Here is a 12,746-nt window from a genome sequence, read left to right on the forward strand (position 1 = left end):
GACAGGGCCTCTTTAGCAGTCATCGAGCCAGCGGACAGGAGGCTGCCCGCTTCCGTCCCACCTCAGGACCTTCTCTCTCGCCGCTCTCTTTTCCCGGGAAACGCTTTCCCAGATTTCCCCATGGCTGGCCGCCCATGTCACCTTCTCAGAGGGGCTTTTCCTTGGTTGCAATTAGTCCTCCTCCCGTCTTCTCCGCCTCTCAACCTCATTCCTGTTTTATTGTCTTCTACGAAACCGTATTACCCGTCCTTTCGTCTAGATCTCAGGTTCCCTGTCCCCACGTTCCAGAAACGCCCCCGACCAGCGCAGTCCGGTGTAGCACAGCAGTTGCACCCCGCGCTTGCATCCCGCGCCCTCTCGGGTCCCACAGCGCTGGGATCCCCTAAGGCAGACGCCTCCCCCTGGCGGCGAAGGGGCGCCACTGCTCCTGACCCGGCACAAACACCACACAGAGCCTTGGACAGGGTCAGTTTTACTCAGGAGGGCGGGAGCAGCTCAACAAGGGGGTGTGGCCAGTGGTGGGCGGAGCCCTGGCTCCCGATTAGGTTGTGGGTGGGGTCTAAAGGGAGCAGCCAGTAGGGAGGATCGGACCTTGAGGGCCGGGGAGGTGGGCGTGGTCCAGGACTAGGGGCGTGACCTTGGGTGGGCGGGGTCTACATGCCGGACACCTCCCCATTGGTCTCCAAGTCGGTGAGGTTGCCTCGCATCGCCTGCTCCTCCTCAAAAGCCTTGAACAGCGAGTTGAAGTTGCCGGCTCCAAATCCCTGGAGTGGGAGAGAGCAGGTGAGCCGGGGTCCCACACAGCGGATCGTGCTCCCTGCGGGCAGGGCTCAGGGCGGGCCGGGCTCAGGGCGTACCTGGTGGTTGTGGCGCTGGATGACTTCCAGGAAGAGTGTGGGCCGGTCCTGCATGGGTTTGGTGAAGATCTGCAGGAGGTAGCCTTTCTCATCGTAATCCACCAGGATTTTCAGCTCCTGGACCAGAGACAGGGAGTTCCGCTAGCAGAAGGCTTACTTAGCATGTGCAAGGTCCTGGAGTCAATCTCCACCACTACACACTCAAAAACGAAAGAAGTACTGATATAGGCTGACACTGGTTGAACCTTGAAGACATTATGCTAAGTGACAAAGCCCAGTCATAATAGACCACATGTTACATGATTTCATTTATATGAAATCTGTTAGACCAAAGGTAGACAAATCTGTAAGACCAAAGGTAGTCTAATGATTGCCTAAAGCTGGGGTGGGGGGAGGAGGGAAGTGGAGGGGTCAGGAGGTATGACTAAGAGGAACAGGGTTTCTTTGGGGGATGATGTAAATGATCTTAAACTAAGCAGGGCACAGTGGCACACGACTGTAATTCCAGCAGTTTGGGAGTTGGATTGCGAGTTCAAACCCAGCTTCAGCAACTTAGTAAGGCCTTATGCAACACTGTGAGACCCTCTCCCTAAAAAAATACAGAAAGGACTGGACATCAGTGGTGTAGCAGCCCTGGGTTCAATACTTGGCACACACAAAAATATTCTAAAATGGATCTTGTTTTTAGCATATAGCTAACGGGGTAAACTATTTAATGTGACTTCTGTGCCAATAAAGCCGCTAAAACCAAAACAAAAACAAAAACAAACAAAAAAAAAAAACCTTTCAATGGTTTCTGGCTGTAGAAGTGCAAAATCCAGTGGCTGCAGTTGTACCTCATTGGTGGAGCACTTGCCTAGTCTGTGTGAGGCACTGGGTTCAACACCACATGCAATAAATGAATAAAATAAAGGTATTGTATCCATCTACAACTAAAAAAATAAAGAAAGAAAGAAATGCAAATCCAGTCCAAAGAGGCCACAAGAGGAACCGGCCACTGGAAGCTGCCTGAATAGATCACAGCCCATGCTAGCCCTCTTCCTATTCCTCGGGTACTTGGAGCTTGCTCTCACCTAGGACTTTGCACTTGGTCTTTCCTCTTCTAGGAATGTTCTTGCCAGCCCTCCTCTTGATCACGTCCTGTACAGCTTTCAACTAAAGTCACCTTCTCAGAGAGCTGGTCACTTCCTGTAAAGTAGCCCTAGGTTGCCAGTTTTAACTTTGTATGGCACCAACACACTCCCTCTCTCTTTCTGGTTTTGCCTCTGTGTGCCTGTGTGTCCTGCAGGGTAGGTGTTGGGACAGCCTATTCGAGGCCATTGGAGCTCAGGACTCATGGTGCCTGTGGCCCAGCATCCCCCGGGGCCTCACCTCCAGCACATCGATGCTCTCCTTCACCCGGATCTTAGCTGTCTTGAGATTCTCCCGAAGCTGCTTGTAGTATGTCGATGGAACACTCAGGAACTCCACGCCTCTCTCTCTCAAGTTGCGAATCTGTCCCAGAGCAGGATGAGGTCAGCCTGTGTCTTTCCAGGCTCAATGCCCCTAAGGCACGTGGAGCTGCTGGCCACGAGAAGGCAGGGGACCTGTCCTGGCTCTCCTGATTTCCAGGATGGGGTGTGAACTCAGCCCCTTCTGTCCTTGTCTGAGTCCCTTTGGAGCAGGGATCCATGGCCTTCACGGAGCACCCATGATGTGCCTGTCCTCCTAGTCTTGCCTCCTCATGTCCGGGGAGCAATGCTGTTATGTGCACTTCATAGCTGGGGAACGGAGGCCTCGAGAGATTGAAGTACCTATTCTAGCAGAGTAGCCAGAGTGAATTTTCTTAAAATACAAGCCAAATTAAGTCCTTGCTGACCTCAGAGTGATGCTTCATCTCAGAGTCAAATTCAAGGTCCTTGCCATGGTCCTCACCATCTGCCCCCACTTCCACCTTTGACCCCACCTCCCACCCTGCTTTCCCTCACTTGTTCCATTCCAGCCACACTGACCTCCTTGCTGTTCTGAACCTTCCTGGGATCCGCCCACCTCAGGGCCTTTGCCTGGGCTGTCCCTCCTGCCTGGGGTGCTTCTTGGAGATTTCCACAGGTTTCTGTCCTTCCAACCCTTTGCATTCTCAAAAGTCCCCTTCCCCATGTGACCTTCCAGGACCACCCAATTTTAAGGTGAATCCTGCCCCCCCCCATATTGTCCCACATCCCTGGCGGTTCCTTCCAGAACACTCATGCCACCTGTTTATTTGACTTATGTGCTTTTAGTTTCCGCAAGAGCAGAAACTGTTACTGATGTGTCCCACATACCTAAAATAGCACCTAGCACATAGTACGTCCTCAATGAGCATCTTTTGAGTGAATGCATGAATGAGGTTGCTAGGGTCATGCAGTGAATTCCTGACAGGGCCAGGATGGGATGGGACAGTCCCGACTTTTCTCCTTAAGGGTCAGTTAGTCCCTGAGGGCTGGAGACACAGACATAGGGTGCTTGATTTGGAGAAAAGGACAAGACTGATCTTAGATTATCATGTCCTCATTTTCAGGGTGAGGCAGCTGAAGCCCAGGAAGGGTGCTGAGTCCCCCAGAGACAAATGGCAATGCACTTGCAGATCTGGGAGCAGGATGCAGTCTTCCTTATCCCGTGGCATCTGGCACCTCTAAGCCCAGAATGTTCTGCAGAGACCAAACTCTTGGAGTGGGGTGGGTAGGGAATACTTGCACAGAATTGCAGGAACCAGGAAGGAGACCTGTCAGCCCTCCAGGCTGGAGAAAGGGACCCCAGACTGCCACTGCCCCCTACTATCCCCCCTCTTCAGAGACCATCCCTGGAGCTGAAGGGAGGGGGCTTAGGAGCAGGGCTGGCGTTCTAACCGCTGTGATGATGTCCTGGGTCTTGAGAGCGATGTGCTGGACCCCAGCTCCCCCGTTATAGTCCACATATTCCTGGGAGAGGGAAAAGGGCCACTGTCATCTGTTCCTGTTCCCACCCCCAGCCCTGCCAGGGCCCTCAAGCCTGTTCCTCTCTCCTTCCCCAGCCAGGCAGGGTGGCACCTGGATCTGGGACTTCTTCCTGCCCATTGCAGGCTCGTTGATGGGCATCTTGATGGTCTCCTCATAGTTGGTCACCACAATGGAGCGCAGAGAGCTGTATTCTGTGTGCACCTGTGTGTCATCCACAGACCAGAAGCGGTGGAACTGGAGGTTCCGCAGGTACCTGTGGGTGGCCAGCAGGACACATCTGATCTGTGTTCCTATCCTTCCACCTCCACCCTCCAGGATGGGTCCCCAAGTGGACTCCAGAGGGAGACGGCAATCATGTTACACATGTTGTCATGTTGTGGCAGTTTTCCACAGGGTGGAAATAAAGTGTCTTCTAACAGAAGCCACATAGGAGGCCATGCTTGGGCAGGAGGCTGGGGTGTGTCTGACATGGGCAGGGGTGTGTCTGTGCACCATGCTAGCCTTTAAGTGCCACTGAGATGGTATTAGGGACCCTTGAGAGGTGATTAGGTCACTGAGGGCTTGCCCTGAAGAGGCCATTAATGTCATGGTCAGAGTCGGTCAGTGCCCATGATTGGGTTTGTTATAAAGGGAGCTCAACTTCTCTGTGCCCTGGTTCTGGTCTGTCCCCACCTCCCACCATGGGAGGCCAGCAGGAAGCAGACCTTGTCAGGTAGAGGCAGTCTGCCCACCTCTTCCTGGACAGGAACACCCCTCCCTTCCTCACAGGAAAGGCCTGTGGACGGCTTCAGGCCCTGAACCCCTCGGCCTTCAGGGGAGCGGATGTATAGGGAATAAATGAAGGACTGGTCCAGGTCCCCACCCACCCACCACCCTGTCCTGTTTTCCACCTGGTACTAGAACTGAGGCGTGGGCCTTGTGGGGAGGGGAGGCCAGGACTCACCATTCTGAGGCAGGCAGCATCTCCTGATCAGGTTGATTTCCTACAACGTGATCAATGATCTCGAGCCCACACTTGGGCCTAGGAAAAGGACAGCGTGGGGGGTGAGGAGAAGGCGGCCCCCAAATGTCACCTTTCCCACTGCCGCCCAATAATAACCACAGCTCAGACCTACACAGCTCTTCCCAGGGACCAAGGCACTTTGTTACCTCATTAGTAGGATCCCTGCTTTATAGATGAAGACACAGAGGCATAGAAAACTGCAGCGCCCTGCCCAAAGTTCAGCGGCTGAGGCGGGAGGCAGCTGGGATTTGAACTGGGGCCCTCGGGTGTGCTCTGTGTTCCAGGAGCTCAGCCCCATCCCAGAAGCCCAGTCCACACAGAGAACAGGGACAGGCTCTGCACCCACCTCAGGGTCTCCACCAACTCCTGGAGCCAGGGACACTCACAGCTTGAGAAGCAGCGAGTCCTTGAGGACTGGGGCCTCGAATCCAGGCAGGAACCGGCCAGTGTAGCTCATGCTCTCCACCAGGGTGTGTGTGGTGTCCCCATACTGGGGGTGGGAAGCAGCCTGGCTCAGCCATGAGCACCCACACCACCAGGCTGGGCTCTTTCTATGGCACCACCCACCAGTGGGATGGTGTAATGGGTGAGTGAGGGGCGTCCCTGCATGTCAGTGGGTGCTGACAGCAGGAGGGACAGGGACACCAAGGTGAGCTCACCGTCTGCAGCACAGCAAACTTCACCTTCCCGAACTTGTCTTCCTCCACCCAGGGCTCCCGCACTATTTTGGCCCCCCGTTCCCGGGCTTTCTGCAGGGAGAGGGAGCAGGGGGGCGGTGAGGGCTGGGGCCTCCCCGAGTCCAGTCCTTGCTGCTGCTGCCACGGGGTTGGCTTCTCTGGGGTCCTGACATAGCAGCATCAGCTGTCCCCCATACTGGGCCTCATGCCCACCGGGCAGGAAGGTGGGGTGTGTGTACATCTCCTGTTCACTCTGTGGCCCTTCTCCCTTTCCAGTCCTTAGCTTCCCTCCCTGTAAAAAGAGAGGATGGATAAAAAGAATGGGAGCTGACATCATGAAGTGACCCATGTGTGTCACTGGAAACTGAAGATGAAAGTGAGGACGCACAGCAAGGGGCAGGCTTCTGTCACCGGAACTCGTGTGTCACGCCAACATCCAGCCCTGACCCCTAGGGGGTCCCCGTGGCAGGCAGAGGGCAGGCTCTTGTCCCAGGCCAGCCCAGCTGCGATCTCACCTGCACAATGTAGTCACAGTCTTCCACCTGGAACGCGATGTCCTTCACGCCGTCTCCATGTTTCACCAGGTGGTCGCCCATCTCTGTGGTGGGCAAGGGGTGCTGACACTGGAGTTCAAGGCCCCTGGCCAGGCTCAGCCTTCTGGGTTCAGCCCCCTCATGACCCTGCCCAGCCCCTGCCCTCCCGGCACCCTGACCCCACTCCAACAGCCCAGCTGCCACCTCAAGCCCCTCACCTCTGTTCCAGGGGTTGAGCGCAGAGGAGAAGACAAACACAATCTACCATGGTGGAGAAGGGTGTGATGGGTGGCTCAGGGCAGTGTGGGCAGGTGCACCCTCCCCTCCTTGGTGCTCACCCCAACACACCCCTGGTGGAGCAGAAGGGCCAGCCAAGGGACTCCTGAATCATGGCTTCTAGCTCCTTCTCTGCCTAGGTTTCTCCCACGGGTCCAGAGGGCTGGGGACTCTCTCCTGTGGCAGCCCTGGGTCCCCTGATCAGCTGTAGGGTTCCCTGTGGAGGACTCAGGGCCCCCCTGGGTCTTAGCACTGCTGAATCTCCCCACTCCAATGTCGTGGGCTTCCTGTACTTGTGGGGGCCAGCCTCTGGCCAGGCTGAGGAGACTCGCCTGGGAAGGCCCCTGGTGCAAATCGCTGGCCACATCAGAGCCCTCAAGACACCGTGAGTGCAGGGGCCCCGGGGTGTGGACGCACCTGTCCTTGCTTGACCACGTGGCTGACCACCTCCCGGGAGCCCGTCTCCAGGCCCCTGTAGGCGAGTGGCTCGAAGCCCATCTTGCTGCAGTAGAAGGAGGCAGCCTGATGACAGAGTGGCCACAGGGTTCATGAGGGTGGAGGGGTGGCCTGGGGCCCAGTCAAGCATCCCCGTCCCCTGTCTGCCTCTTGCCCAGGAGCAGAGACTGTACTGGGAAGAAAGCTGCTCTCTGTACATTCTGCCCTCAGAGAAGTTTCCTGCCAGGGTCCAAAGTGTTGGTCCACCTGGGCCCTGATCCTCCCCCTCCTGGAGCCACCTCCATAGCTGGTCGGTGCCCCGGTCCAGGAGGCCCTCTTGCCTGTCCCCTGCCCACTCCAACACTTTGCCCCAGCTTCTACCTGCTTGGCGTTGCCAACCCAGAAGGTCACAGAGTGGAAGTGAACGAATCGGCCTCTCTCGGGCTGCAGGAGGGGAGGAGGAGGCTGAGTCCCGGGAGGAGGTCTGGAGAAGTACAGGTGGAGGTTCCAGCTGCCAGCTCCCTATCCCGCACTCAGCCCCGACCAAGAAGCCGAAGCCACGGAGCTTTGCCTGGCCTCAGGAGACGCTGCTCATGCGCAAGGTGAGCTCCTGGAGTGTTCGGGATTGGGAATGGCCCTTGGGGGATCAGCCCAGCTTTCCCAGAAGGAATAGCCCTAGCAGCATGGGCTTAGGGGAGGCCTTAGAAAGAACTTCCAGAGGAGAAGAAGAGATCAGCAGGTATATCAGAAGAGGTAAAGGGTTTTCAGGAGGGCGAACGGGAGTCCAGCTCAGGGTGGGGAGCCCAGGGGTAAACTCGTGTGTGGCTGGGACATCCCAGATCCTCAGTTGTTGTTCCTCTTCTGCTCCGCTGACACGCTGGTCTCCCCATCCTCAACTCCCTCGTAGACCCAGGCCCCACATTCCCCTCCCACTCACCTTTGCTCCTTTGTCACTATAAGTCGTCTAAGGAGAAAGAAAAAGACAGTGAGGCTCTGCCAGGGGCCCAGGCACTGCTGAAGTCTCATGAGAGGCCCCTCCGCAGGGAGCCAGCATGGCCCCAGGCAGACCCCTCACCATGGCTGATCTCGGTTCAGCTTCCTGCCAGGAATACAGAGAGAAGCAGCCTGGGGAGAGCTGGACAGAGGTATTTACCAGGAGGCAGGGCCCGCCCCTGACCTCCCTGGCCTTCCTGGGGGTGGGGAGCTGAGTCCAACCAGAAAGGCCCTGGTCCTGGGAGTGTCTCCGGCTAACAGGCCAAGGCGATGCTGCCAGGCTCAGAGGGGAGTGACTCACCTGGGCCACTAGGAGTGGGGGCAGAGCCAGGGGAAGGAGCCCAGGGACATCCCTCCAGATCCCCAGGGTGGGACCGTGATCTTTGCTATCCAGATGCAAAGCTCAGAAGCCAAGGCCAGCTTGAGTGGCAGCCTCAGAACTTCTTACTCAGGGAATTTGGGGGCTGGTCTTGAAGCCCTGTTGGCACAATGGACATGTAGACTGTATTTGGGATAAAAGGGTGCATTCCTTGGCGGTTGGTCATGCACACAGGGTTTTGCATCCTGGTTCTGCTTTGTAGTGTGTGACTGGGCCAAGCCACAGACCCTCTGAGCCTCAGTTCCTCCGTCTATAAGCTGGGAACCATATTAGCATGGGGAGGGTTCTGTGAGATACAACGCAAGTCTTGGAGTCGTACCTCACGCAGCTCAGTGCACAGCTTGCAGGGACGAGAGCTGTTTGTTTGTGATGTGGGGATTCCTGATGGGGACTGGGGTCCTTGCTATTGCTGTGGCCTGAGTATTGGAAGAAAAGTGTTGGCCCTCCAGCCTCTGGTGTCACACCTGTCCCTCCAAACTCTCTTCATTGCTTTGAGGATGGAAACCCAGGCCAGCAGCCCTTGGGGGGAGCACAGGACAGAGGACTGTCCCAGGCCAGGCAGCTGGCAAGTGGCAGAGCAGAACTGGAATGTGAACCAGGGATTTTACCTCCAGGGTCCACAGTTTCAATCACAGAGAAACGGGTGATGTCGGTGTCCTGAGGACATGAGGCCAGAGTGGCCAACACATTTTCCCGAGGTCATGGAGCTGGTGAGAGCAGGGTTGTGCACTCTGGCTACTGGCCTCTGCAGTTGGCTCATTTCCACCCTTGCAGATGTCCTCTCCCTTCCTTTCTCTGTGTCCTGGGCTCTTTCTAGGCGGACAAGGTGGTCCCACCGCCTCATTCTTCCCCTCCCAATGGCTCTCCAGGCTTCACGTGTTATCCACCTCAGCTCCCTGAGTCTGTTTTCTGAGTCTTTTTTTTTTTTTTGCAGTGCTGGGGATTAAACCCAGGGCCTTGCGCTTGACATGTAAGCACTCTACCAACTGAACTCTATCCCAGCTCCCTGAGTCTATTTTCCACCTGAGAAAACAGAGTGGAGGTCACAGGCCTAGAAGGTTCCATTGGGGGAGAAGGACTCAGTGCCGTCCACCCATCCCCCAGGCCAGCAGGAACACCTAGTCCCTAGTTGCTGCGGCTAATTCAAACCCCTATTCCTGGAGCCTGGCCTGGCGAACATCCTGGGTGTAAGGTCAATGTTTGCTGAATGCAGGAATGACGCCATGAGCAGCCTCGGGGGCCAAAGGCTGGTGTCCAGTTCGGCTGAGCAGGGGTGGTGACTTTGTTTCTCTTCCCCTCTGGACTTTGCTTCCAGAAACGTTGTGGGTCTGAGTCCCATTCTGGATCCCTGCAGGTGCCACTGCCATCCATGGGCAGAGCTCGGGGAGGAGACTCTATGGGGTCTCTGGAGCACCTTTGTCCCTTCCTGATGCAGCTGGCCGGACTGGGCTCAGGTGATAACAGACTAGCCTCAGTGGGTTGTGGCCATCACTCTCTGTGCCCAGCCTGTGCCAGGCGGTGGGTTCCAGGGGCCTTGCTCAACGGTCCTTCTAAACAGATGGCTTCTAACACTCAGCCTGGACCACACCCTAGCGTGCAGAAAGGGTGCACATTGGGGGCTGGGCTGGCACTCTGGAAACTGGATTTCAGAAATTACAAAAATGGTTGTGCCTAGAGGGTTGGCACAATCAGGGCGGAGGTGTAGCTGGTGGTAGAGCAGCTGCCTACCATGTGCAAGACCCTGGGTTTGATCCTCAGCACAGCAGGTGAGAAACACACACACACACACACACACACACTCTCTCTCTCTCTCTCTCTCTCTCTCTCTCTCTCTCTCTCTCTCTCACACACACACACATACACACTCAGACAGTGGTTTCCACTTCCCTGGAATTTGGGGGTGTGTCTGCGGAGGGTGCCAACACCCCACCCCCAGTAAAAACCCTGGACCCTGAACTCTGGCTCAGCCCAGCTCCCCCAGTAGAGACCATGTCCCAGCCCTCTGCAGGAGCGCAGCATGTGACCCACCAGGCGGAGGACTCTGGGAGCCCGTGCTGGCTTCCTCCTGTCTTTCCCCTCCGCTGCGGTGGCCCTGCACTTTCCCTCTAATGAATCCCAGCAGGCCTGTGGCTGTAAGCCAGGCCCTGTGAGCACTCCTAGCAAATCACTGAACTTGGGGCTGCTCTTGGGGACTTTGGATGCTGTGGTGGCAGCCATGGGGTTCTCCGGCTCAACCCTGACACACTGATGATGACCCTTGCTTTAGATGGCAGAAGCATTGTTTGGGACGAACAGCAGCTTCCCGGGAAGTGAGTGTGAGTCCTGGCAGCCCTGGCTGCCTTCTTCCCTGGCGCTGTGACGGCTGCCAACCGGCAGCCTGGCCCTGCACTTCCGGCTTCAAAGATCCCAGTTGCCTGACGCTAACTCCAAGCAGAAGCCAGGTAAAATTGCTCCACTCAGTGAGCCAGATCCTGACTCCTGGATGGTGGCAGCAGGGAGACACGCCTCTGTGGGGCCACATATGGCGGGAATGCCATGGAGTTGCTGAGCCACCTGGGTCGCTTACAGATGCCTCCACTATAAGACTGGCTCTTGGATGGGACCATTTAAGATCAGGCTGCTCTCAGGCCCGCCCTCCCTCCCTCCTTCCCTCCTCCCTCCTTTTCTTCTTTCTTTCCTTCCTTCCCTCCCTCCCTCCTCCTCTCCCTCCCTCCTCCTTCCCTCCCTCTCTGCCTCCTCCCTCCCTCCCTTGCTTCTTTCCTTCCTTCCTTCCCTCCCTTCTCCCTCCCTCCTTCCCTCCTCCCTCCCTTCCTTCTTTCCTTATTTCTTTCCCTCTCTCCCTTCCTTCCTTCCCTCCCTCTTTGCCTCCTCCCTCCTTCCCTTGCTCCTTTTCCATGCCAGTGATGGAACCCAGGGCCTGGCACATGGGAGTCACATGCCACACCCCAGTCCCAGCTGCTTATTTCTGGTGTGGATTCCTTGAACTCAAGACCCCCACCCACAGCAGCAGGTTGGAGAGAGCACCTTACAGGGCATGGCCCCTCCCACCCACTCCTGGCAATCTGGTGTCACTCTGCTCTCGATTGCCCTGGTCCCTTGCATTTTGCAGCCATGGCCTGAGCGTGACTGCACTTCACTCAGCCTCTCCCGGTGCACACAGCTCAGTGAGCAGGTGGTCAAGGGCAGACCAGACCCAGCGAGGTGCGTTCCTCTAGGCTGCCCAAGCTCAGGACCAAAGGGGTAGGGACATCACACACACACACACACACACACACACACACACACATATATCTTCTACATAATTTATTTAACTTTTATGTATAATTATGCATACCCATATATAATCTATTTTATTCCTGTAACACACACATTGTTTTATTTACTGTCAAATAATTTATTGTTTTGCAATGTTGGAAATCAAATCCAAGGCCCACTTGCTAGGCAAATCCCCTACCCCTGGAGCAACCCCCAGCCCTGGGTGGTCAGTTATATAAACCTTCCTTTTTTTTGGTACTAGGGGTTGAACCCAGGGGTGCTTTGCCACTGAGCTAGCTCCCTAGCCCTTAAAAAAACTTGTTTTATAAATTTTGAGACAGGTTGTTGCTAAGTTGCTGAGGCTGGCCTCAAACTTACAATCCTCCTTCCTGTGCCTCCTGAGTCAATGAGAGTTCAGGTGTATGCCACTACACCGGCTGTATATACACATTTTGGAAATTTGTGAAAAATCAGGATTTCTTCCTGAACCTAATGAATCTTTCTCGTTAAGATGTATCAAAATATTCTGTGAAATAACTTTTTTCCCATCCTATACAGTCTTCCTGGACAAAAGTTTCTCACTATCCCTTGGAGGGCATGCCCCCAATAACCTGAGAACCTTCCCCTACGCCCTGCCTCTTAAAGTTCCCACTGCCTCCTTGAAGCATCAGACTGGGACCAAGCCTTCATCACGGGATTTTGGGGACATTCAAGATCCAAACTGATTTTTCAACAACAGAAAGAACCTGGGAGGCTCAGCTCAATAGCAAAGGGCATTCGTGATATTTTCGGGAGACCTCTCTTCCTGAAGAAAACTCCCCATGCTGCCTTGCCAAGCTGATTCCATCTTTGAATTCTGAATCTAGTTCCCACTGGTCATGGGCTGGCATGATTTTGAACCAGATGTCTCCAGCAGTCCCTCTGCAAGCAGCATGAAACTGAATAATGTGGACTCTAGTGAGGGCCCAAGGGTGGGCGGTCCTCAGTGGGGGTCACCCGGAGAGCCCTGATGCCTGATCGCCTGATCAGTGCACGCCTTGCCCTGACATTGTGAATTCTGTTTCTGGGGACAACACACGTGTCCTGTGGAATTATGCGCCTTGTGTGTGTATCCTGACATGCCAGTGACATTGCCTTCATCCCGGAAAGTGTTCAGGTCAACTTCACCTCAAAAGCGTGTGCTGTGCCAACTTACAGAGAAGCCAAACCTCATTCTCCAAGACAAACTTTGATGACTGATGGGACTCACTTTAGCTGGCTGCATCCAGGATCTCTGAAGGGCATAAACAAGATGGATGCTGTACGTTGGTCTTACCCTCCCTGCTGCATGGGATCCTAGAGACAATAATTTTGCTGTTAAGTTGTCTTGGCCAAGAGCAAAGGA

The 12,746-nt window shown here is 55.4% G+C and overlaps 1 protein-coding gene across 1 annotated transcript; it reads right to left on the reverse strand.

Annotated features, from left to right (window-relative positions):
• Positions 1-456: 456 nt before the first annotated feature.
• Positions 457-7,878, reverse strand: HPD (4-hydroxyphenylpyruvate dioxygenase). The gene is made up of 14 exons (XM_079149608.1): positions 7,811-7,878; positions 7,673-7,699; positions 7,117-7,179; positions 6,718-6,822; positions 6,243-6,285; positions 6,007-6,089; positions 5,474-5,563; positions 5,201-5,304; positions 4,755-4,832; positions 3,902-4,064; positions 3,722-3,793; positions 2,229-2,351; positions 858-974; positions 457-764 (listed from the first exon to the last, which is right to left on the reverse strand). Exons 1-14 carry the CDS (start codon positions 7,811-7,813, stop codon positions 654-656), a joined length of 1,182 nt encoding a protein of 393 aa, XP_079005734.1. The 5' UTR covers positions 7,814-7,878; the 3' UTR covers positions 457-653.
• Positions 7,879-12,746: the final 4,868 nt, after the last annotated feature.

This window comes from Sciurus vulgaris (assembly GCF_902686455.1).
Source record: "Sciurus vulgaris genome assembly, chromosome: 8".
NCBI lineage: Eukaryota > Metazoa > Chordata > Mammalia > Rodentia > Sciuridae > Sciurus > Sciurus vulgaris.